Here is a 26,987-nt window from a genome sequence, read left to right as displayed (position 1 = left end):
TTACAGGTAACTAAGTTATATCGTTAACTGAGGCCTGGTTACTTCACATAAGGGTTTTACAGATAACCAATAGGCCTAAGTATGATTGATGATAACTGAGGTCTTGTTACTTCACATCAGGGTTTACAGGAAACGAAGTTATATCGATAATAACAGAGGACTGATTACTTCACATCAGGGTTTACAGGTAACTAAGTTATATCGATAATAACAGAGGACTGGTTACTTCACATCAGGGTTTACAGGTAACTAAGTTATATCGATAATAACAGTGGACTGGTTACTTCACATCAGGGTTTACAGGTAACTAAGTTATATCGATAATAACAGAGGCCTGGTTACTTCACATCAGGGTTTACAGGTAACTAAGTTATATCGATAATAACAGAGGACTGGTTACTTCACATCAGGGTTTACAGGTAACTAAGTGATATCGATAATAACAGAGGACTGGTTACTTCACATCAGGGTTTACAGGTAACTAAGTAATATCGATAATAACAGAGGACTGATTACTTCACATCAGGGTTTACAGGTAACTAAGTTATATCGTTGATAACTAACAGAGGACTGGTTACTTCACATCAGGGTTTACAGGTAACTAAGTTATATCGATAATAACAGTGGACTGGTTACTTCACATCAGGGTTTACAGGTAACTAAGTTATATCGATAATAACAGAGGCCTGGTTACTTCACATCAGGGTTTACAGGTAACTAAGTTATATCGATAATAACAGAGGACTGGTTACTTCACATCAGGGTTTACAGGTAACTAAGTGATATCGATAATAACAGAGGACTGGTTACTTCACATCAGGGTTTACAGGTAACTAAGTAATATCGATAATAACAGAGGACTGATTACTTCACATCAGGGTTTACAGGTAACTAAGTAATATCGATAATAACAGAGGACTGATTACTTCACATCAGGGTTTACAGGTAACTAAGTTATATCGTTGATAACTAACAGAGGACTGGTTACTTCACATCAGGGTTTACAGGTAACTACGTTATATCGTTGATAACTAACAGAGGACTGATTACTTCACATCAGGGTTTACAGGTAACTAAGTTATATCGATAATAACAGAGGACTGGTTACTTCACATCAGGGTTTACAGGTAACTAAGTTATATCGATAATAACAGAGGACTGGTTACTTCACATCAGGGTTTACAGGTAACTAAGTTATATCGATAATAACAGAGGACTGGTTACTTCACATCAGGGTTTACAGGTAACTAAGTTATATCGATAATAACAGAGGACTGGTTACTTCCCATCAGGGTTTACAGGTAACTAATAAGTGAGACAGATGATAACTGAGGCCCGGTTACTTCACATCAGGTTTTACTATTGAGAAATAAGTTTGATCTTTGATAACGGATTGCTGGCTAGTTACTTCTCATCAGGGTTTACTTGTAACTAATATGTCAGATCGTTGATAACTGAAGCCTGGTTGCTTCACATCTGGGTTTTCTTGTTTTCTCGTGCTCGGTATTTGCGTTTTCCCTTCTTACAAACCAATCACACAGCGTCTATATACACTCAGTCACGTGAAAAAGGAAGTACACCCCATGTAAAGTTTTGACTTTTTCAACATATTTCAACATACAGCTATTTGATCTTCATTTCAACAATATTGATAGACTAGCCGGAAACCCGTGGAACATCCACGGAAGGGAGGATGTGGTGTATGGATAGAGTGTACCATTATGGATGGCATAGGGGATTTGCTTGTCCGAGTAAGAGTTAGGAAGAAAGATGAGAATGAAGAGTGCGTATATGAACAACGTATTTATTGCAATCTGCCAAATGACAACGCCACGATATACTTTTGAAAAATGAATGGATTCGTAATCGGAATCGGCAAAGCACCACTCTGGCCACACTGGCGCAGTGGTACGTGTCAATGGAAAGGAACAGCAGTAGAACCATAGACTTAAAAAAATTGAACGGATTAGTAAATCGACTGGAATTAGTCCCATCCTGGCGCATTGGTAAGCGTCAATGTCAAGGCAGAGCAGTAGGAATATAATACAATGAACGCAGTGTCAGAGGTTGAAATTATTTTAAAACTTCTGGATAAACAATGTTTGGGGTAATAGTCAAGCCTCTGACGACTCCTTGCGTACTCAGATTATCAACCTTGATATACACATCTTTGAACGACCGTGCTCTTGAACATGCCACATATAACTGGCCGTGGGAGAAGACAGGAGCAGGCAAATAGATACCCAGTTTACAGAATGTTTGGCCCTGGGCTTTATTTATGGTCATTGAATATGCCAGGCGAACAGGAAACTGAGATAAACAAAGAGCGCGGTTGGAAGAAATTATGGTAAACCCACCTGATGAGGTTAGCGTACACCGCGATCGACGACACCGGCACAAATGCATGCTCAGGATTGTCCACTCAGTGGACGGCTTGCTGTCGCCTTCGACTGTCCAATCGGCGGACGGCTTGCTTCGCCTTCACCCAGCTGGCGTCTGCTGGGTGAAGGCGAAGCAAGATGGCGTTGTATCGGCCGTTAATCGGATGCTTTTGGGCCCCAACGTCGGCTAATTCCGATTTTTCGAGTATGGCTGTACGTGATAAACAAAGAGCGCGGTTCGTAGATCGTAAATCCATTAGTGCCGTGGGCATCGGGTCACTGGGTGCGGCGTAAAAGGTATAACAAAGTCGAGTCCTTACGCTATTATTATATAGATAAAGGTGATATAATACAACAAATATCATGAAACATTTACATTTTGTAGTCCATTGTATAATTTAAATAAACATAAATGCAAATTTCACATGTGGAAAAAGTAAGTACACCCCTACATTTATCACTACTTCAAATACCTAAAATTAGAATCAGGTGCACCAGCTCAGGTACAAATGATTAGAACATCGTTGGAGAGGATCTTGGAGGAACCCGTCTTATTTAAACTTCAGACATTTAGTTTGGTTTGCTCTTTGTTGTTGAAGTGTGCGGCATCACCATGCCCAGATCAAAAGAGCTTCCTGAGGCCTTCAGAAAGAAGGTGATAGATACCTACGAGTCTGGGAAGGAATTTAAAAAGATCTCCAAACAATTTGAAATCAATCATTCGACTGTCCAGAAGATCATCTACAAGTGGAGAAGGTTCCAAACAACTGCCAACTTGTTCAGGCCAGGCCGCCCCAGCAAGTTTAGCCCGAGAGCAAGACCGCAAGATGCTGAAAGAAGTCTCTAAGAACCCCAGAATGTCATCACGGGACCTACAGGTAGCTCTTGCCACTGTTGATGTCAAAGTGCACGAGTCTACCATAAGAAAGAGGCTGCACAAATTTGATCTGCATGGGAGGTGTGCCAAGAGGAAACCTTTGCTGTCCAGAAAGAACACCAGGGCAAGACTAAAGTTTGCCAATGAACACCCAGGCAAAGACCAGCACTTCTGGAACAATGTGCTCTGGACAGATGAGTCAAAGGTAGAGCTATTTGGCCACAGTACCAGAAGACATGTTTGGTGAAAACCAAAGACAGCATTTGACCAAAATAACCTGATACCAACTGTAAAGCATGGTGGTGGAAATATTATGCTTTGGGGCAGCTTTGCTGCATCAGGGCCTGGGCTGCTCACCATCATAGAATCCACTATGAATTCTTCATTGTACCAGAGGGTGCTTGAGGATAATGTGAGGCCATCTGTCAGAAAGTTGAAGCTCAATCGTAGGTGGACCTTGCAACATGACAATGACCCTAAACATCGGAGTAAATCCACCAAGGAATGGCGGAAAAGAGAGAAATGGAGGGTTCTGGAATGGCCAAGTCAAAGCCCGGATCTAAATCCCATCAATATGTTTTGGTGGGATTTGAAACGAGCTGTGCATGCAAGAAACCCCTCGAACATCGCACAGCTGAAATAGTTCTGCATGGAGGAGTGGGCAAAAATTTCTCCCAGTCGATGTCAGAGACTGGTAGACAGTTATAAGAAATGCCTACTTGACGTTGTTTCTGCCAAAGGGGGCAATACCACCTATGAGAGCCAGATTGAGATCTCGCAAGATCTTCTAGACGACGTCACGGATTTTCGAAGCTCCACACGGTCTCCACGTTTTCACAATTGTATTTTGTCGAAACTGTATTTATCTTTCGGCGTGTGAACCTATAGTGTGCACCTTGGAAGTCTCTCGGTGTTTATCTTTCATAAATTAATCGTTTGTTTGCCGCGTCGCGAGTGAGGCCTTGCAGCCTCAGGCTTCCCCTGTCGAATTTTGTTCCTTCCTTCGCTGTTTTTTTCTTTTTTTTGTATACTGAATCGAGGCTCGTGAAAGAGCTAACATTTTTTTCACAAAAAAAATCAACCAGACAAACAAAATATATAAAAAGAGGGAGCGGAAGACAAGATGGGGAGAGAAGGGGAAGCACACAAACATAACATTTGAGAGCAGGGAGATGTGTGGGAGGCGGAGGAGGCGTGGGAAGGGGGGGGGTGGGGGAGGGGTGGGAGAAGTATAAAACACAAGGACACCAAGGACTTCCAGGACAGAAGTTGGTATTTCAAAAAAGTGAATTTGGGGTGAAATTAGCAGGGGTAGAAAAGATCAAGGTTTTGGATGGGCGAAGATAAGAGATGGTGGTGAACAGCTGTTTTAAAGACCTGGAGGGTGGAGTGGGATTGAAGAGAGTGAGGGAGTTTGTTCCAGAGGCGGGAGAAAAGAGGAATGAAGGAGTGAAGGTGAGCAGAGAGTCTTGATTTTGGCAGTTTAATCATAAGACGGTTGCAGGCAGATCTTGTGCGACCTGTAGGAATATTTGGGGGACAGAGCCCAGAGAGAGCTGGGGGGGGGGGGGCAAGGCCAGAGAGGAGTCGGTAGAAAACAGAAAGACCACCAACCTGCCTGCGGTGAGTGAGTGAAAGGCCCTTGGAGTTAGCTTCATCGCGGGAGATTCCAATGATTCTGAACGTTTTGGTTTCAACAGCGTGGAGACGAGCTAGGTGTGAGGCAGGAGCACCAGCCCAGAGGAGAGAGCAGTATTCCATTGAGCTGCGGATGAAAGCCTTGTATGTGGTGAGGAGCTCAGGTGTGCCAGGAAGGACTTCGCACGACGGAGGATGCCCAGTCAGCGACTGGCTTTGGAGGCCAGCTTGGAAATGTGGTTTTCCTAGGAAAGATCACGGCAGATAGTGAGACCCAAAAGCTTGAGTGACAGAACTTCTTGGAGAGGACTATTCAGAAAGTGGATGGGAGGGTTGTCCAGTCGGTATTTTCGGAGAGACATCGTATTAGTGTGAGATTTGTCAGGATTGAAAGACATGTTCCACTTGTTTGCCCAGTCTGTGATTTTGTCGAGGTCTGCAGAGAGTGAGGAGGCTGCAGACTGCCGATCTGAGGGATGAGGAATGGAGCAACCGAGAGTAGAGTCATCAGCAAAGAGATAGAGAGGATTTTCAAGAGAGTCAGAGAGATCATTGAGACCAGAAAAAGCACAGGGCCCAGAACACTGCCTTGGGGAACTCCAGCCTGAACAGGAAGAGGAGATGAGAGAAACCCATTCAGGGCCACACGTTGACTATGACTAGAGAGGAAGTCCACCAGCCATGCGTGGAGATTTCCATGGATACCAAAGGAGGAGAGTTTGGTGAGCAGAGCAGGGTGCCAGACCGTATCGAAGGCACATGATATGTCAAAGGAGACAGCTCTAATTTCCTGTTTGGCATTGAGGACCTCCATCCATTGTTGAGAAAGCAGAAGCAGCATGTCCAGAGTAGAGTGACCAGGTCTGAAACCAAATTTATGATCAGAGATGAAGCCATTTGAGAAGAGGAAAGATTTCATATCTGAAACAATGATGGATTCCATGACTTTGCTGATAATTGGGAGAAGGCTGATTGGTCTGTTGTTGCTAGGATCTGTTTTTGCACCTTTTTTGTGCAAAGCGGTGATGTTGGCTGATTTCCAAGCAGATGGCAGATGACCTTGAGCAAAAGAGAGGGTGAAGAGAACAGAGAGAAGGAGTGAAAGAGCGGAAGAACAGGATTTTAGGACCCGTGGGCTGATGCCGTCAGGTCCAGTTGCAGAATCAGAGTCGAGGGTTGACAGAAACTTTTCCACCTTGTCAGGAGGAAAGGACACAGAGTCCAGGAGCAGCTGGGTTCGACTGAGTACGGTGGGTACAGAGAGGGATGGGTTTGGGACACAAGATTTAGAGGCAAACAAAGAGTTGAGGCATTCAGCTTTTTCACGTGCAGAGTCAGCCGTGTAGCCGTTTGAGGTGAGGGAGGGGATGGAGGGGGAACAAACACCAGAAACAGATTTGACCAGACGCCACCAGGATTTGGAAGAGGGAGACAGATAAGAGAGTTCGGTCTTGAGAACGGAGAGATATTGTTTCCTGGCTCTCCTGAGGGTGGACACACACTTGTTCGGCTTTGTGAAAGGAAATGAGATTTCCTTCCATTGGATTTGCTTTCCAGGAGACGAAAGCAAGTTATTTCTGGGCAACAGCCTCACCACAAGATTCCGTGTACCATGGACGGGAGGAAGGGTATGACAACTGAAGACGAGATGGGATAAATCTGTGCATGAGAGAGAGCAATTTACTTTGGAAGTATTCCCAGGATGAGTTGATGTCAGAGGCGGTAGAGATGGGAGACCAGTCCAGATGATTGATGGCTGCTTGAAGACCGTGCCAGTTGGCCTGAGTGAAATGCCAGACTCGTCGACGCTGAGGAGGCTCTCTGAGAATGGTCAGAGAGATGTCCACTTTAACAAGCACATGATCAGATGAGCCGATTGGAGCAGAAGAAGAGCAGCAGACATTTTCAGGGAAGTTAGTCATAACAAGTCCAGAAGATAATATGCCCCGTTGACTGAGATCCGGGTCGGAAATTGGCAGATTGTGTCAGTCCCAGTGAGTCGCAGAAGTCCTTTACTGAAGAGCCATGGCTGGTGAGAGAGGTACCCACACCCAGCCAAATGGCATGGTGACAATTGAAATCACCACAAATGAGGAAGAGAGAGTTGGGATGGGTAGATAGAAGTTGGTCCATATTATCAGACAGCGAGATGTAGATGGAGTCATCACTGTTTTGTGGACGGTACAACACACATATGACAAAAGGTGGAGCGAAGGGGAAGCCGCAGCCAAAGGTATTCCTGGGGTGAGGTGGAAGAGGGCAGTGCAGGGCTAGTGAGGAAGAGAGTTTTTTAAAATAAAGATAGCAACCCCACCTCCAGGACGAGGCTCAGGTCTATCATACCTGGGAGAGATACCAGGGAGTACCTGGGAGAGATACCAAGGAATCAGACACATCATGAAGGAGGAAAGTTTCTGTTAAGCAGATCACGTCTGGTTTGTCAGAAGCAACCTGTATGAAGCAACCTGTTTTGCGAGGTTTTTGATTTTCCCTTCTCCCCCAAACTTCACCGAACATCTACTCATTGTCTAACGTTGTAACCCCCCCCCCCCACTCCTCCCCCACCCCCAAAAAAAACAAAAAAACAGCAAATTTTTTTTTTCCCCCCCTTTCTCCTCGTGTGCTTTTGTTCCATCGTGCGCCTCTGTCCATGTGCGCTGTCCCGCCCCGCCCCCATTATCCCCTTGCCTTCCACCTTCTGCTCTGTTCAAGTGACTCGTGGTGTCCCTCTCGGCTCCTCTCCCGTTGGTATTTTTGTGAATATAAGACTGTTCTTCACGGTTCTGTTTAAATATGTTAAACTTTCCCCTTCAGTGTTTTATTCAGTGGTATATTAGAACATGCTGTTTTTCTTCCTATTTAAAAGGCTCCTTTCAATTTCCTCTTCAATCATTCCATTTCAAAAAAATATTCAATCTCTGATAATTCTTTCTCACAACATGCTCTAAATTCTCATTCATTCCACCCCACCTCCATCGTTCTTAAACGGATCGCTAACTTGAAAATCACAACAAACCCAATTTGTTATAAATGTTCATCTTTCATTAATCAGCCACTTTCTAAACTCCCCCCTTGCCCCTCCCCTTCAAATCTCCCCCCTTGCCCCTCCCCTCCAAATCTCCCCCCTTGCCCCTCCCCTCCAAATCTCCCCCCTTGCCCCTCCCCTCCTAAACTCCCCCTTGCCCCTCCCCTCCAAATCTCCTCACTTGCCCCTCCCCTCCAAATCTCCCCCCTTTCCCCTCCCCGCCTAAACTCCCCCCTTGCCCTTCCCCTCCTAAACTCCCCCCTTGCCCCTCCCATTCAAAAATCCCCCCCAACCCCTCCCCTTCAAATCTACCCCCCAACCATCCCTCCCAAATTCTCCCTCCTCCCACCCTCCTTCTCAAAGCTGCCTCCTCCCCACTTCGTCTCCCTTCAATCTCATACCTCCACCTCCCCCAACCTTCGACCTTCCTTCCCCCACCCCCCCCCCCCCCCCTCAAACAACCCCTCACTGGGTCTCATCCCATCACCATCAAACCTTTCGTCCTCCTCATCCTTCCCTTTCTTGTAACTCTTCTGTAATCTCTGCCACACTATCAACTGCTCTTCCTACCTCCCCCTCTCATCCTTCATCTGACCCTACCCCTCCCATCCCCTGTCCTGCACCCGATGCTCCCCCTCTCTCCTCATTAACGGTATGGACCTCAAACATCCGGGACCTTCGCTCAAACCTGATTGATCTCTCCATTCAGGTTGCTTCTGACAATCCAGAATTGATCTGCTTAACAGAAACTTTCCTCCTTCAAGATGTTTCTGATTCCTTAACATCAGTCTCTTCCTGGTTACTCCCTCCTCCGGTATGATAGACCTGAGCCTCGTCCTGGTGGTGGGGTGGCTGGCTATCTTTATCAAAAACTCTCTTCCTCACTCTCCTTGCACTGCCCTCTCTCCACCCCACCCCCAGGAGTACCTATGGCTACGGCTTCCTCTCCGCTCCCACCTTTTGTTCATATGTGTTCTGTACCGTCCTCCAAACAGTGATGACTCCATTTACATTTCGCTGTCGGACAACATGGACCAACTTCTATCAACTCATCCAAACTCTCTCTTCCTCATATGTGGCGACTTCATCCGTCATCATGCCAGCTGGCTGGGTGTGGGTTCCTCTCTCACCAGCCATGGCACCTCAGCAAAGGACTTCTGCGACTCATTGGGACTGACACAATCTGTCAATTTCCCGACCCGGATCTCAGTCAACGGAGCATCTTCTCTTCTGGACTTGGTTATGACTAACTTCCCTGCAAATGTCTGCTGCTCTTCTTCTGCTCCAATCGGTTCTTCTGATCATGTGCTTGTTAAAGTGGACATCTCTCTGGCCATTCTCAGAGAGCCTCCTCAGCACCGACGAGTCTGGCATTTCACTCAGGCTGACTGGCACGTTCTGCAAGCAGCCATCAATCATCTGGACTGGTCTCCCATCTATACTGCCTCTGACATAAATTATTCCTGGGAATTCTTCCAATGCAAACTGCCCTCTCTCATGCACAGATTTATCCCATCTCGTCTTCAGTTGTCTTACCCTTCCTCCCGCCCATGGTACACTGCATCTTGTGGTGAGGCAGTTGCCCTGAAACAACTTGCCTTTGCCTCTTGAAAGGCAAATCCAACTGAAGGCAATCGCAGTTCCTTCCACCAAGGTCGGAACAAGTGTGTGTCTACCCTCAGGAGTGCCAGGAAGCACTATCTCTCCACACTCAAGATTGAACTCTCAAACCTGTCTCCTTCCTCCAAATCCTGGTGGCGTATGGTCAAATCCGTTTCTGGTGTTTGTTCCCCCTCCATCCCCTCCCTTACCTCAAATGGCTACACAGTTGACACCGCACGTGACAAAGCCGAATGCCTCAACTCTGTGTTTGCCTCAAAATCTTGTGTCCCAAACACATCTCTCTCTGTTCCCACCTTTCCCAGTCGAACCCAACTGCTCCTGGACTCTGTGTCCTTCTCTCCTGACAAGGTGGAGAAGTTTTGGCCAAACCTTGACTCTGATTCTGCAACTGGACCAGACGGCATCAGCCCACGGGTCCTAAAATCCTGCTCTGCCGCTCTATCTCACCCTCTCTCTGTTCTTTTCACCCTCTTTTGCTCAAGGCCATCTGCCAGCATCTTGGAAATAAGCAAACATTACCGCTTTACACAAAAAATGTGCAAAAACAGATCCTTGTAACTACAGACCAATCAGCCTGCTTCCAATTATCAGCAAAGCCATGGAATCCGTCATTGCTTCGGATATCAAATCCTTCCTTTTCTCCAATGGCTTTATCTCTGATCATCAATTTGGATTCAGACCAGGTCATTCTACTCTGGACATGTTGCTTCTGCTGTCTCAACAATGGATGGAGGTCCTCAATGCCAAACAGGAAATCAGAGCTGTCTCACATGACATATCACGTGCCTTCGATATGGTCTGGCACCCAGCTCTGCTCACCAAACTCTCCTCCTATGGTATCCATGGAAATCTCCACTCATGGCTTGCGGACTTCCTCTCTGGTCGTAGGCAACGTGTAGCCCTGAATGGGTTTCTCTTATCTCCTCTTCCTGTTCTGGCTGGAGTTCCCCAAGGTAGTGATCTGGGCCCTGTGCTATTTCTGGTCTTCATCAATGATCTCTCCAACTCTCTAGAAAATCCTCTCTATCTCTTTGCTGATGACTCCACTATCTGCCGCTCCATTCCTCATCCCTCAGATCGGCAGTCTGCAGCCTCCTCACTCTCTGCAGACCTGGACAAAATCACAGACTGGTCAAACAAGTGGAACATGTCTTTCAATCCTGACAAATCTCACACTCTTACAATGTCTCTCCGAAAGGACCGACTGGAAAACCCTCCCATCTACTTTCTCAACAATCCTCTCCAAGAAGTTCTGTCGCTCAAGCTTTTGGGTCTCACTATCTGCCATGATCTTTCTTGGGAAAACCACATTTCCAAACTGGCCTCCAAAGCCAGTCACCGACTGGGCACCCTCCGTCGTGCGAAGTCCTTCCTTGGCACACCTGACCTCCTCACCACATACAAGGCTTTCATCCGCAGCTCAATGGAATACTGTTCCCCCCTCTGGGCTGGTGCTCCTGCCTCACACCGAGCTCGGCTTCACGCTGTTGAAACCAAAGCTTTCAGAATCATTGGTATCTCCCGCGATGAAGTCGATTCTGAGAGCCTTTCACTCACTCACCGCAGGCAGGTTGGTGGTCTTTCTGTCTTCTACCGTCTCCTCTCCGGCCTTGCTCCCCCAGCTCTCTCTGTGCTCTGTCCCCCCAATATTCCTTCAGGTCGCACAAGATCTACCTGCAACCCTCTTATGGTTAAACTGCCAAAATCTAGGCTCTCTGCTCACCTTCACTCTTTCATTCCCCTTTTCTCCCGCCTCTGGAACAAACTCCCCCACTCCCTTCAATCCCACTCCTCCCTCCAGGTCTTTAAAACAGCTGTTCACCACCATCTCTTATCTTCCCCCATCCAAAACCTTGATCTTTTCTTCCCCTGCTAATTCACCCCAGATACATTTTTTTTTTGAAATTCCAACTTCTTTCCTGGAAGTCCTTGCAGTGTTCATATGTTTTATACCTCTCCCACCTCCCCCCAAGCCCTCCCCCTCACACATTTCTCCCGATGTCCCTGCTCTCAAATGTTGTGTTTGTGTCCTTCACCCTCTCTCCCCATCTTGTCTGCCGCTCCCCTTATTTTTTGTGTGTTGTGTGTCGGTTTGACTTTTTGTGTGATTAATGTTAGCTCTTTCTCGAGCCTCGATCTTGTATACAAAAAAGAAGAAAAAAAAAAGGGTGTACTTACTTTTTCCACATGCAAAATTTACATTTCTGTTTATTTAAATTATACAATGGACTACAAAATGTAAATGTTTCATGATATTTGTTATATTATATCACCTTTATCTATCAATATTGTTGAAATGAAGATCAAATAGCTATATGTTGAAAATGTCAAAACTTTACATGGGGTGTACTTACTTTTTCACGTGACTGTATCGATATTATAAGAGTCGAAGGTGATTCTGTCTGTCTGTCTCTCCAGGGGTGTGGCTTACTCCATTTACAGAGTAGCTCCACACATTCTTGGAGAGGCTTCATGTAAACAAATATCCACCATTTTATTAACTCGAATAGCTTTTAGGCCTGTTTAGTTAGGCCCATGCTGCCTTTCTCTCTCACACAGGTTTATTTCAACTCTAATTCGATATATCATTTCATTTTTAACAGTCGCTAAAATAGTTTTAGACTCGGTTGAAAAAAAACGGGAAGAGAATCCCATGAAAGTTTCCATTTATAGAACGAAATGATTTCACAAAGGCCTGTAAAATAAAGCCCATTCATTGAGTCACCCTCACAATTTTATCTCAAATTCACCATCTGATTTAATGCTTGGGTTTAATGCTTGGGTATCTAATATATCCTCTTTTATTTTCTTATTATTAATTATTCACTGCTGTCACAGTTCTATCTCATTTAGAAACATTTAAAATGTCAAAAAGAACTTCAAGATGGGAATCGGTCTGCGAAAACCATCGGCTGGACTGCACAATCAAGTACAAAGTGAAACTAGAAAGCATCTGAAAATGCAAAGAACGTCCATGTCCGCTTTGTATTCAGACTTCTTCTTCCGTATGCCAAACATGACGAAAAAGGTGAAAAACAAGCCAAAAAATTTGACGATTTTCGGCGACATTGACCTTTTGACCTTAAAACCAATTGGCTTCGGTCACTCGATATGCAAGCCCAGCTCAAATGTGAAGTAAATCAGATGAAAATTGATGATTTTATGCAACCTTGACCGTTTGATCGAAAAATAAATAAACTAGAACGGGCACTCGGTAGAGCGCATACCTTCGCCGCAGCTACTGTTCTGTACTTGGCATGGGAGTGTAGGGAACAGAACAACAAAAATACGATTTTGACCTTTTCGTGACCTTGACCTTGACCTTTGACCCGATTGCTCCCAAAATCTAATCAAATGTGTCCCGTATAATAACCAATCATCCCACCAAATTTCATGCAATTCGGTTGAATACTTTTTGAGTTATGCGATTAACATACACACACACACACACAGACATACAAATAAATACACAGCGATCAAAACATAACCTTCCGCTTTTGCGAAGGTAATAAATAAAACAATCTGCTTCTGGCTTTCGATTGGTGAACCAAATCAGTGAACCAATATGCAAATTCTTCAAATTTCAGGTCAATTGGATGAAAATTGATGATTTTCGCCGACACCAACCTTTGTTTGACAAAATTATTAATTTGTCTTCTCCATATTGTCGTAATAAAGGAGCCTGACGTTGGCTTAGCGGTTAGGGTGCCAGCTTGGGATCCTAGGATCCTGGGTTCGAATCCCGGTTGATCGCTGAATTGACGCCAGGGGGGTTGACTCAGCCTGTCATCCTTCCGAGGTCGGCAAATTGAGTACCAGCTCACTGGTAATTCCGTGTTTATTGCAAGAGGTGACCAACAGCGTTGGTGGCAGGAAGGGCATCCAGCCATAAAACATTGCTTCAAAAAGGGGACCACGGTGCCTGGAAAAAGGTCCAACCCCTGCTCTGCCGGGAAAAATGGCCTCCAAAGGTGGTTCTTTTTCTTCTTTTCACCATCTGATTTCATTTTTATCGATGGTTTTAGACTCGGTGTCAGAAATAATTGAGAACATTCATGCACACGTCGGGGAAAATGTCGACCTATATTAAAAATTCGCTTTATCTTTTCCGTTAAGATATATTACTTTTACTTTTGATGACAGTCGTCACAAAACGACATATATTTCTTCGTTCTTATTTCATTCAACATTATTATCCGGAAGTAAAAAGGAAAATATGTTTCAGGAAATTACCGAGAGATATTTCTTCGTTTTTTTTATTAGTTATGTGCGCATACACTTTAAATAAGTTTATTTGAAATCTTTAATTTTCACAATGTAATTTACTTGCCATTTGATGATTACGAGACGCTTCCTCTTGAGGATCGGGACAATTCATGCGTTGCGTGGCAACTTCCATTTCCAAAATGAATGAGACGGGAGAGGAGCGAGGAGTTGGAGAGTGAGGAGCGAGGGGTTGGAGAGTGAGGAGCGAGGGGTTGGAGAGTGAGGAGCGAGGGGTTGGAGAGCGAGGAGCGAGGGGTTGGAGAGCGAGGAGCGAGGGGTTGGAGAGCGAGGAGCTAGGGGTTGGAGAGCAACGAGCGAGGGGTTGGAGAGCGAGGAGCGAGGGGTTGAGGAGCGAGGGGTTGGAGAGTGAGGAGTGAGGGGTTGGAGAGCGAGGAGCGAGGGGTTGGAGAGCGAGGAGCGAGGGGTTGGAGAGCGAGGAGAGAGGGGTTGGAGAGCGAGGAGCGAGGGGTTGGAGAGCGAGGAGCGAGGGGTTGAGGAGCGAGGGGTTGGAGAGCGAGGAGCGAGGGGTTGGAGAGTGAGGAGCGAGGGATTGGACAGCGAGGAGCGAGGGGTTGGACAGCGAGGAGTGAGGGGTTGGACAGCGAGGAGCGAGGGGTTGGAGAGCGAGGAACGAGGGGTTGGAGAGCGAGGAGCTAGGGGTTGGAGAGCGAGGAGCGAGTGGTTGGAGAGCGAGGAGCGAGTGGTTGGAGAGCGAGGAGCGAGTGGTTGGAGAGCGAGGAGCTCGGTGTTGGAGAGCGTGGAGCGAGGGGTTGGAGAGCGAGGAGCGAGGGGTTGGAGAGCGAGGAGCGAGGGGTTGGAGAGCGAGGAGCGAGGGGTTGGAGAGCGAGGAGCGAGGGGTTGGAGAGCGAGGAGCGAGGGGTTGGAGAGTGAGGAGCGAGGGGTTGGAGAGCGAGGAGCGAGGGGTTGGAGAGCGAGGAGCGAGGGGTTGGAGAGCGAGGAGCGAGGAGTTGGAGAGTGAGGGCCGATTGGAGAGGAGAGTGAGGAGCGATTGGAGAGGAGAGTGAGGAGCGATTGGAGAGGAGAGTGAGGAGCGATTGGAGAGGAGAGTGAGGAGCGATTGGAGAGGAGAGTGAGGAGCGATTGGAGAGTAGAGTGATGAGCGATTGGAGAGTAGAGTGATGAGCGATTGGAGAGGACAGTGAGGAGCGATTGGAGAGGAGTGTGAGGAATTTGAGAGGAGAGTGAGGATCGATTTCAGGGGAGTGTGAGGAATTGGAGAGGAGTGTGAGGAAATATTGGAGAGGAGTGTGAGGAGGTATTGGAGGGGAGTGTGAGGAGGAGTGGGATTGGAGAGGCATGAGGGTGGAGAGAGGAGAGTGTCAGGTGGAGAGGAGTGCGGGGTCACATATTATGTGAAATAAATAAATTGTGTTAATTACACCATTTCTGGATCTGATGAATTGCCAGTAACCATTTTGTAAAATTTAATGTGCAGCATCTAAATCAAGATGTCCAAATGTCACACACGTCCATGCCCGTGGAATTCCCACGGGTGACCCCACTAGTCCATATCTATCTATAATTCCAGCAATCTCTGTGTGTCTGTCTGTGTGTCTGTGTGTCTGTGACCGCTGTTTCTCGACAACCACGGGTCCGATATACTTGAAACTTGCCAGGTATATTGCTGGGGACCCGAGGATGTGCCTTTTCAAGGTTTCATATTAATCGGACAATTACTTACCGAGATATGTCCAAAAAACGCTTCAACCAATCAGAGAGCAGCGAGCTATCACGTGTGCCGAACGTGGCGATCAGACTCTGCCTCGGACGGCACATTTGACAGCGTATTCATTTATTTCACGTTGGAAAACTATGTTGCCGTTAAACTATGTTTTAAAACGAATTCAAACTGCGATTAAATTAAAACGATTCATCCTAACTGCGATTTGCGAACTTCCGGACAGTGACGACTTATCTTCCGGCAGCCAATCACAGAACGCTCTGTTGCGTAGGCGTGGCCGATGTGAGACGAGCGGAGCTGAGCGCGTTACGAGCTGACCGCCATTACGGTACGTAATTCGATTTCTTATGCGCATTATTTCTCCCAATTCAGTCAGAGCGAAGGGCGGAAGCGAAGAGCGTTGCTTTTTTTGTTTACGGGCGTACGGGCGGGGTAGAGCGTACGGGTAGCGTTTTTTTTTTTTTTTGGCCACGGAACGGGCACCCACGTACGGGCAATGCCCTAGTTATAATAACCGTAGGTGATCCATCTGTGCGAGGTTGTGGCTACACCCGTTCTGGGAGGGGCTACAAAACCAAATATCCACCATTTTTTTTCCTCGCATAGCTTTGAGGCCTGTTTTGTTAGGCCTGTGGTGTCTTGCTCTCTCTCAGTTTTATTTCAATTATAATTCGATATATCATTTCATTTTTCACAGTCGCTGACATACTTTTAGACTTGGTGGAAAAAACGAGGAATAAAATACCATGAAAGTTTCCGTTTATAGAACGAAATGAATTCTCAAAGGCCTGTAATTTCAAGGCCATTGAGTCTTTTTCACGCCTTTATCTCCAATCTAACTCACCATCTGATTTCATTTTTATCGATGGTTTTAGACTTGGTGTCAGAAATAATTGAAAAAATTCACGCACACACAGGAAAATCCCAAGATATATAAAAAAAATTGCAGGACGATGTATCATACACTGCCCAAATAGCTCAAAATGTCGACATATATGAAAAATTACATTTTTCTTTTCCGTTAAGATATTACTTTTCCGTTTGATGACAGTCGTCACAAAAACGTCAACAATGATGCCGACATATATTTCTTCGTTCTTATTTCATTCATCATTATTATCCGGAAGTAAAATATGTTTCAGGAAATTACCAAGAGATATTTCTTCGTTTTTTTAAATTAGTTACGTGCACATACACTTTAAATAGGTTTATTTGAAATCTTGTATTTCTTGTTAGGCCCACGGTGTCTTGCTCTCTCTCACAGTTTTATTTCAACTCTAATTCGATATCTCATTTCATTTTTCAGTCGCTAACATGGTTTTAGACTCGGTTGAAAAAAAACGGGAATAAAACTAGATGAAAGTTACCGTTTATAGAACGAAATGCATTTTCAGATTCATTCAAAAGCGGCAGCAACAGATTACATCGGAGCAGCAGCAGCAGCAGCAATGGACGACGGAGCAGCAACAGACAATGTAGCAGCAGCAGCAGCAGCAGCAGCAGCAGACGACATAACAGCAGCAGCAGTGACAGGCGGTGTGGGAGCAGCAGTGACAGACGACATAGCAACAGCGGCAGCAAAAGGTTACATAGGAGCAGCATCAGACTATGTAGCAGCAGCAGCACTGACAGAAGACAAAGCAGCAGCAACAGATGCTGTAACAGCAGCAGCAACAGATGATGTAGCAGCAGCAGCAGCAGCAACAGATGACGTAACAGCGGCAACAACAGATTGCATAGGGGCAGCAACCGACGATGTAGAAGCAGTAGCAGTGACAGACAACATAGCAGCAGCCACAGCGACAGACTACATAGCAGCAGTGACAATGGAGCGGGAACAGAAATGCATCTTGGTGAGTTTGTGAAAAGCGTCCAAGTGTGTCAGCTGTTAGCGGACATACAAGCAGAATATGGAAGGATTTGTGTGGAGAGATTCAGGCAGTAGTGAAAGTAGAAGACGCAATTTGTCAGGTGGCAGAAGAAACCTAAATAGAATGATTGAGACTGCAACATAAGTGGAGAGCTTGAATTTACATCTGAAGCGGAAGGTTTCAAGAGGTAGCAGAAGGTGAAGGGTTCTGTCATCAGGCAGCAGCAGAGGTGCAAAGCGGAAGCGGTCGTCACCTTAATTATAAGGTGAAAACGGTGGAAGTAAGTTCTTGATGATGCTTTGCTTCTCTTGCCTGACAGATTGGGTTGGCCCGTGAGCCGGTTGCACTGGATCCACATGAGATGAACTTGGGTGCTGTACGTGAGCTGGCCTGCTCAGTCATTGATCAGAAGGTCAGGCTGGGGAATAACTATTATTGGGGTCAGTTCCTGAACGCTGGCTATGGATGCCCGATGGAAGGATGCTGAAATTCCCTTCACACAAATTTGAATTTACTCATCATTCTTCCATTCCATCAACTTGCTTATCTGTTGTCTGTGAAATTATCTTTACGCCTCTATGAGGTGATTTCCTGCATTTTCCTGCTGTCCCTTTAAACTCCTGCCCACTGCCACATCATCTTACTTCCTACATGCTTGAATTATGCTTACATGACAGAGGGCACTATTGCCTTATGTTAATATGAAGTTTTGCATGATTACATGCACTAACACATATGCTGGTATAGTCATTAAGTGGAGGGGGAACGACGAGGGAAGGGGAAAGATATACTGCATATACATATTGGGGGTGGGGGGGGGGGGGGGTGCTTTTACTTGCCCCTACTTTTTGGGGGGGGGGGGATGCTTTTACTTGCCCCTCCATTTTTTTGGGGGTGGGGAGGGAGTGGGAAGGGGGAGAAGGGAAGGAGGACAAATTTACGTGCAAGGAGTGCTTTAACCCCAGCGTTGCCGAAGTAAAGAAGGATATTGTAATAACCTCTGCTGCCACCACTAGGTGGCGCCACATGGTACACATTTTCATTGAGAATTCATGCTCCCCTCAGTCCCCCACGCCTCTGGGTGAGGCCACGGCCACATGGCCTATGTTATCTCCCACACAAAGTTGTGTTTGTTCCCCGAGTTTGTATCTTATAAGATGTGGCTTTGCATAAGGAATAAAGGCAGACAGACAGCCACAGAGAGGCAATGGCATTTATATATATATATATATACGTAGTGTGTTCAAAAAGTATCCGACCTTTATTTTTCGTGCGTAAAAAAAAAGAAGCTAGGGAGGCGTTGATTGGTGCACGTATGTAGGCGATCCTAATGCGCACGCGTGAATTTTTTCCCACCTGCAGAAGCTGTCATTCGACGGCAGACCGCCGATGAGTGAGGAAATGTAAGTGAGCGCCGTCGGATTTTCGTTTTTGACAAAATGACGGAAAAACTTGAACAACGCTACTGCATCAAATTTTGTGTTTCATCAAACTTGCATCAAAACTGCAACTTGGTTTCTGGGTCGTACCCATAAACCCAGGACTCATCGCCAGTGATCACTGTGTTGAGGAAGCTGGGATCGCTGTTCACAGTCTCCAGCATGTCCTGTGCGATCTCCAAACGGAGTTGCTTCTGCTCAATCGTTAGCAGTGTCGGGGATATTTTCCCTATAGTAGTATGTAATATATGAACCAAGAAATTCAATGTCCATCAGCTTGTCAGAAGAAAGTTACAAATTTAATTCCCGAGGAGGATAACACTTTCTGTCTTCAAAAATACACAGCAAGAAACAATTACCCTTATTAAACCAAGAAGAGAAAGATACAATTCACAAAAACACACAAGGAAGGTTTACAACAAATCTTAGATCAAAGTCCAGGGTGAAAATCCTGGTACAGTAGGGATGTACATCAAAGGAAACATCATAAGGATACAGTAGCATGCACAGTATACAGTCAACATACAGTGTAACCATACAGAATCGACCAGCCAAGTGAAACATCCTAAGTACAACACTTACAGCATTACAAACCTAGTGGAAATCCTAAAGTACAACAAACCAACATCTTACAAACCCAGTGATAATCCTGGTTATTTGGTCATTCGTTCTGATTTTTAAACCATTTCAAATGGGAGGAGCAAGAGGAGGGGGGAGGAGCGAAGAGAGGGGCGGAGAGCAATAGGATTGGTTGGGCAAAGCTTGGGTGGGAGGGAGTAGGTGTCGAGGATGAGGTTGCCTCCCGCTGAGAGTAGATTTGCATCCCAAATCTCAGTGAAGTGGATATCTTTTCAGCGCAGGGAGGATTATCTTCTTCCATTGTTTTAACTCTGCAATAATTACCAAGTATTTGCATTGTACTAAGTAGATCATTCACAGTCACAACGAAAGCTTGTTTGTCAGGCCCCTTGCTCCACCAACAATGGACAGTTCTGAATACTAATTTACTCAGATATTGCGGTCAGCTGTCAGACATACGAAGAAAGCCAATATCTTACTCATGGAACTTCAATGCGACATATTATTTGAAAAGAACATCCCATATGTAATACATATTCCCTTCAGTTAGAGAAATGATTTTGCCATGGCAATATGCGATCTGCCATTGCCTTATTTTACTTTTTCTCGAGCAATTGATTCTGGGCAGAGTGTCGGAGATAACGTAAAAAAACACCTGCAGACTAGGAATGCAGGGTTGAGGCTCATAAAAATTGCTTGCTTCATAAATTTACACTTCCACAGCAGCTTTGGTACGAACTTCGCTGAGATTCTCCTGAAGCCCAAATCCTCCTTCATAATGGAATGAACGGTGTTGAATCTTGCGGATCGTTTCCACTTGGGAATCGCCAAGCTTTACACAAAATTTGATGCAGTAGCGTTGTTCAAGATTTTCCGTCATTTTGTCAAAAACGAAAATCCGACGGCGCTCACTTACATTTCCTCACTCATCGGTGGTCTGCCGTCGAATGACAGCTTCTGCAGGTGGGAAAAAATTCACGCGTGCGGCGTGCGCATTAGATTCGCCTACATACGTGCACCAATTAACGCCTCCCTACCTTCTTTTTTTTTTGCGCACGAAAAATAAAGGTCGGATACCTTTTGAACACAGTAGTATATATATATATATATATATATATATATATATATATATATATATATATATATATATATATATATATATATATATATATATATATATATATATTGTTACAGACACGACTTTGATGTTAAGGTGGGCCGAGCGGAATGGCGGTCGTGTCCGCACAAATTACCCGATTGTACTCGAACGTCGACGAAGCCGCGCTACGCTGGCTCAATAGGAAAGAGAAGACACCCGGCTGGGTTATAATGACACAATACGACACCAGGGGTTCAGTTCTCAAGACCTCCGGAGGAGGTTATATTAAGGCGGAAGGTTAGATTACAGGGACAAGAGGGAAACATAGGAAGGTGGGCACTTAGACACAACCTTATATTATTCCCGACAGACCACAGAGAAACAGGACAAAAACTGACTCACACGGGGATTGATGGCTAGGAAAGCGGGTATTCGATGGCCAGCACAAGGTGCACCTTGTGCTCAGGGACAGGATGGCGCGGCCCAAAAGATGCAGGAGGTCTCTCAGCGCTCGAGGTGGCGTCTTGTCGTCTCAAGCTGGGGGCGCATCTGACGTCACATCCGGCGCGTGGCCGCGTATATCCGGCGGGGAGTGACACGCCCTCGGCTCGTTAGCTCCGCCTCGTGGAATCGGCACGTTGCTTCTCATTGGGTGCGTGCGGGGGGGGTTACTGGCTCCGCCCCCGACGAGGAGCTGACAGCCAGCCCCTTCGGGGTAACCCCGTGGAGCGCATGGTCTGGAGCTAATCGAGCCGGTGTGAGGACGCATCCTCCCCCGCTCCGCCGCCATCCCCTCTGTTGTTGTTGTAATTGTTGTTGTAGTTGTTGTTATTGTTGTTGTTTGGGGAAGAAGATGGGAGGAGGTATGGGAAAGGTCCTAAACTCACTACTGATGCCATATAATCACATTCTGGTGCAACGAAGAGTCATAATTAATGGAAACGAGGCCTTAACTGACATAGATTAAGAATAACTAGGAAGATGTCCGAAAGTTGGCTACGTGTGGTGCGGTGGACCTGGGCACGACATTCAATGGGGGAATAAGGGGAAGGTCGGCTCTACTGATTGTTATTTACATGCAATGGGACTAGGGAATGGGGGATCGGGGAAAGTTGGGGAGTATTGGAGAAAATAGGGGAATATTTACAAGCGGATATGGAGGCCAAATTCCATATTCGCAACATTGCACCCTTCTCTACCCTCGGGGCGTCCCGACCCGATAAATTTTTACCTACTTTAGTGTGGCACGCAATGTAGTTCCCTCTACTATTAACTCTACCCTGAGTGCGACAGTTTTACAGATATTCACAAATGAGTAAATATGTCCCCCTGCGACGTTGCACCCTTCTCCTCACAGAAACACACCCACAGGATAACCGAATCCGGAAAGAATTCTCAAACTAAACATACAGCCGGTAGGGAGCATTATTTACAAGATTACGCTGATATCTACACTACGATCCAGGACCTGTTTTTGGAGGAACACATGCAGATGTTATGCATAGAGAGAGCGCGCTTGCCAACATCGATACACCAACCCACGAGTGCTCTGTGGCCGACGGCCTTTAATAACGTGCAGAGCACCCTTCCCGAGCATCAAAAGCACCACCCCACCACCAATCGGTGCAGTCACCATTGTTCATTGGAATAAAAATAAATTCGACAACCCCTAACCCTGCAGGTGTCTCTTGCTCTTCTTGTGGTGCACTTGGTGGTGTTAATTAACAGTGGTTCACCTTTATGGCATAGGTGCCACGTTGACCCATAGGTCCATCCCCGGGTGGTGCTTGGCCGCAAACGAACTGCGGTCCATTGTGGGTGGCCACAAACATTGCGGTCCATATGGTGTACCGATCCAGGCAGCGAACAGCGAAAGTGCAGGCCCACAACTGCGTAGCCAGCACCTCTCTCTCCTCTCTCTCCACCCCAAAGCCAGATCCTCGGAGGTGGGAGACAAAAGAAGAAACAAGTGAGTAAGGTGGTAAGGGCGCAAAAGTGCACGCAATGTAAGGTGATGCACACTGGGGGCACATGGGAACCAGGTGAGACAGGTACGTTCCTATCGTACGCCCCCCCCCACCAGGTAACCTACATGGCCCCTCCCTTACCCCTTACTGTATCCACAAAACACAACACTACCCATAAACATCTACTTTACAAATCAACAAACATCCCTACTGTCTTCCCCGTTCCTCCCATAAACCAAATTCGTCTTCTCTCCCTCCTAACCAATCAAATTTGCCATTTTCAACTCTCATCAAAATTTGCCATCTCCAACTCAACATCATAATTTGCCATTACCAATTCATCATCAGTCCCTCCTAGGGAGGGAGAGATGGAATCACCCCAATGTCTCATCCACGTCGTGATGCGTCTCACAAATCCACACAGCGATTCATCTCCTGCAACAAAACAAAGAAAACACAGGTGTGGAGTCATCATCATCACCACAGGTAAGTGGCTGCGTATGGTGCGACAGGTTCATCAATCCTAACTATCTCCTAAATGGCTTTAACAACTTTACACTACCCGGGGGCTTTCTCCGGCCAAACCATTGGCCCTCTTACACTATGGGTTCTAAAAACCAATTCCCATTGGCCAAACTGTGGTGCTCTTCAATTTGGGGTCTCACTCCCCCGATTCATCTCCCGGTGCCCTCGTACAATTTCTGGGCTGCGACGTGTACCTCTCCCAGTGGGTCTACCCACCTGCACACCTCCACCACTGCAGTTGCCTCCGAGCTTACCTGCTCCTTACCCTAACCTAACTACCTGGGGAAGGCCCTCTGGCACTCTCCCCACTCGGTGCCCTCTCTGGCACTGGGCTACCCGGGTCCGTCCTCCGGATCCTCGGGCCCCATCCACAACTCTACCGGCTCCCAGAGCCCACCTGCGGCCTCACCTGGCCGACGTCCTCACAGTGGTGGAGTGCTCAACCAACTACACACACTAACAGGCTACACGCCCAGCCATTTCCACAACACTAATGCACCCATTCACAACACCATTCTGCAACCGCACCACAGATGCCAATATCCAACCACAATTTACCTGTACCCTCTACCTAACACTTACACTACCCGCCCCGGGTACTCGTGAAAGGGGTCCACTCTTCCCCCATCCACACCTTCGCACCATGCACACCACTCCGTACCACTTACTCCAACTCTCTCCACACACCTGTACCTGCACACCTGTGCTCTCACACCTGGTGCCACCTGCACCCTTCTCTCCCCAAGCGCATTCGCGCTGATCCACACACTCATTACTCACACACTGCTCCACACACCTGTCCAGTTGCACACCTGTGCAATCACACCTGTTCAATTCTCACACAGCATCATCTCATCTAACTACTCCCCTCTGAAACTTGCGCTTCCCAGTCGTCCCTTTAAACTATTGCGCTCCCTCGTCATTATCATCCATACTAATCTACCTGCGTCCCCACTACAGGTATCAGTCACTAACTAACCTTGACGTCACCTAATGTCATCTTCTCTAAATCCCTATCAATATAACCTAACCCACCCGGGCTAGTTTTCACTGCCATACACCCCATAAACTATTGCTCCTTTGCCCCACCTGTGAGGGATGGTGGATTTGCCATCCCACCACATCGGGGGTCTCTCACTACCAATTTTGCACATCAAATTTCAACAAATTAAAAATTTGCCAATCACTGCCCATCATCTGCCAATCACTACTGCCAATCCCTTGCCAATCATCAAATTTTGTTTTTCTCTAATTTTGGGTCCAAAACACTAACCTCATCACCCAGTCGACTCACTAATACCTCTCGGTGCGCCACTCCCTGTCCAAAGCCCGGCTTCGTAAAGCCAAGCAATGGATGCTGGTTGTTTTGTGCCTGCGGCTGGATGCGTCCGGCATTCGGGGCAGGGACGGGGGCTTACCCGGGCCGAGATCCCACGCATCACCTCGGCGTGGAGCCATCCAATGTCCCGATCTCGACCTGCCGGCACGTCTCAACAAAACGTGGTCGCCATGACGACCCTTTCTATCAGGCTGCCAGCTCCGCCTAGTGGAGCCTGGACGCGGCCGTTCAAAGCGAGGCCCGGCACGCACCGAGGGCCTGCTTCGGCTAAAAGTCGCTCTAACCTCTAACCCGTGTAACGTCGATGCTTCACCTGGACGCTTACACTCCGCAGCCCGTTCCTTGCTCACACATCCAGCTGTGCCCATGCTCCTCGTACCGTTCCTTACACACCCAGGCACACCCATTCCACTCACAGCCTTGGTCACACACCTGACCACCGAACACTTTGGCACACATTCGTTGGTAGCACACCTCACCAAAACACCTCTTCGCGCCCCCTCCTCGGTCACCTCCTCTGTGACAATCACAGGTGTGCTCTCATTCGCACACCCAACCACGTGCCTCACCACCAACTCCAGCGTGCATTCCCACTCACGCTCTACCATTCCAGGTGTGCATCCTTCCATCCCAGGTGTACATCCTCTCTCACCTGTCACAACTAACTCACGCTCCATGTCACTCTCACTACTTTCACCTCCATTCCTGACAGCGCACTCACCCTTACTCTTGACAGCACACTCTTTCCTCATGCACCTGTCCGTCACACACCTTTCTCGCGCACACTCTCCCGTTACACCCTCTGTAAACACTCACCACAGCTGTGCATTCTTCCTTGCCTTTGACAGCGCACTCTTTCCCCATGCACCTGTCCGTCACACACCTTCCTCGCGCACACTCTCCCATCACATCCTCTGTAACACTCACCACACCGCGCTTCCATGTGCCCCCTCGCACACGCGCTACGACCGACTCACTCTCGCCAGCACCCTCACTCCTTGGCACGCACTTTTTCCTCACACACCCCAGAGTCGGACTTTCTCGCACACCTCCTCTTTCGCACACCAGACCTGTCGCACACTTCACCAACGGATTCTCACGAACACCCGGGTCTATCTCGACCCCCAAGCCTCTTAAATCACCTGGCGCATCATACGCACGACCATATTGGTCACCACTTACACCGGGTCCTCTTCCTCTTCGCTTCTCCTCCATCACCTGCGAATCCCTCATCCGGTTAATGAGCACATCATCACGATCCAAACACAGACTTTGGACCAATTCTTTTATCTCCTCTTTTATCTCTTTCTTATCCCCTCTCCGTCGCTTCTTAATTTCGCTCATCCCTTCTTCCACTTCTTCTAATTTGTGCTTCACCTCTTTTATTCCCCGGTACGTCTCCTCCAGCTCGTCCTCCAAGGCTACCTTGACCGTTTCCATGTGCGTCCTCACCTGCCGGTCCTTCGTCTCCATAACCTCTATCACCTCGTCCAGCCTCGTTGTCAGTCCCTCACGTACCATCTGACATTCCCTCTTTGTCGCTATCAAGTCATTTTTTATGTCGTTTTGTGTCGCTTTTAACCCCCCTAATACCGCAGTGTTCCTTTGAACCTGCTCCACTAACTCCGTTTGTCCCACCGTCAGCTGCTCCACCTCCTGCGTCAGGACCTCTATGCCCCCTTGTAATTTTACAGTCCCCTTTCTCACCTCCTTCTCCATGTGCTCCTTACAGTGCCTCACCTCCTCGCGCACTCCTCCGACCTCCTCACTCACTCCTCTTCTGATCTCCTCTCCCATCACTTGCATCTCCTGCCCAGATGCCACCCTCATCTGCTCCATTTCCTCCCTGTGAGCATCCAGTTTGGTTTCTACCCCCATTCTGACCCCCTCTATCTGCTGCTCCATTTGTTTAACTTCCCTTTCCGCTTGGTCCCTCATGTCCCTCAATTTGCCTTCCATACTGTTTTCTAACCCCTCTAACCCTTTTTGCATCCCTTCCATTTGATTCTCTTGAGCGGCCATTCTGTTTTCTACCCCCGTTAACCCCTCCTGTATTTCCCCTAATCTATTGTCTAATCCCTCACCAGTACCCCTCGCTTCGTCCCTCATTACCCCCATTTGGCCCTCTAATCGCTCACCCTGAGCATCCATCCGGTTCCCCATTTGTCCCATACTGCTTTTCAAACCTCTAATTTGGTCTCCCAATTGCTCACCCATTTGTTCATAAGGGCCCTCATTTGCAACATAAAAAGGTTCGGATCCACCAGGGGCGCTGCCACGGTCGCGGGCGTGGACGCCGTGGCCACCTCGTGCGTGACAACGCTATTTTGCGACCCTGCCGCCCTCACTGCTTCACTCTCCTCCTGTCCCTCATTTTGGTCCTGGATCGACCCTACCTCACTCTCCTTTACCGGACCCCAGCCGTCTTGATCCGCCATAGCGCGACTTGCAAAATTCGAGTTTCGTAAAACAAAACAAATTTCGGCCGCTCCAAATTTTGACCAAATTTTTTTTTTTTCCTCTATTCGTTTTTTTTTTTTTCAAAATTTGGTCGGGCCTCGAATCTCACTCCCGACACCAATTGTTACAGACACGACTTTGATGTTAAGGTGGGCCGAGCGGAATGGCGGTCGTGTCCGCACAAATTACCCGATTG

General features: G+C 47.1%; 1 protein-coding gene across 1 annotated transcript in view; it reads left to right on the top strand.

Annotated features, from left to right (window-relative positions):
* Window positions 1–26,987, top strand: part of LOC137434817 (serine/threonine-protein kinase D1) — a gene marked incomplete in the record, with an annotated part of 259,878 nt that overhangs the window by 5,755 nt on the left and 227,136 nt on the right. The window contains 1 exon segment of the mRNA XM_078785044.1: window positions 17,703–17,795. Coding sequence (XP_078641170.1) covers window positions 17,703–17,795 — 93 coding nt within the window.

The sequence above is a fragment of the Myxine glutinosa genome, chromosome 9, assembly GCF_964187855.1.
Source record: "Myxine glutinosa chromosome 9, kmMyxGlut1.1, whole genome shotgun sequence".
NCBI lineage: Eukaryota > Metazoa > Chordata > Myxini > Myxiniformes > Myxinidae > Myxine > Myxine glutinosa.
This window is presented reverse-complemented; position numbering and strand designations above follow the sequence as displayed.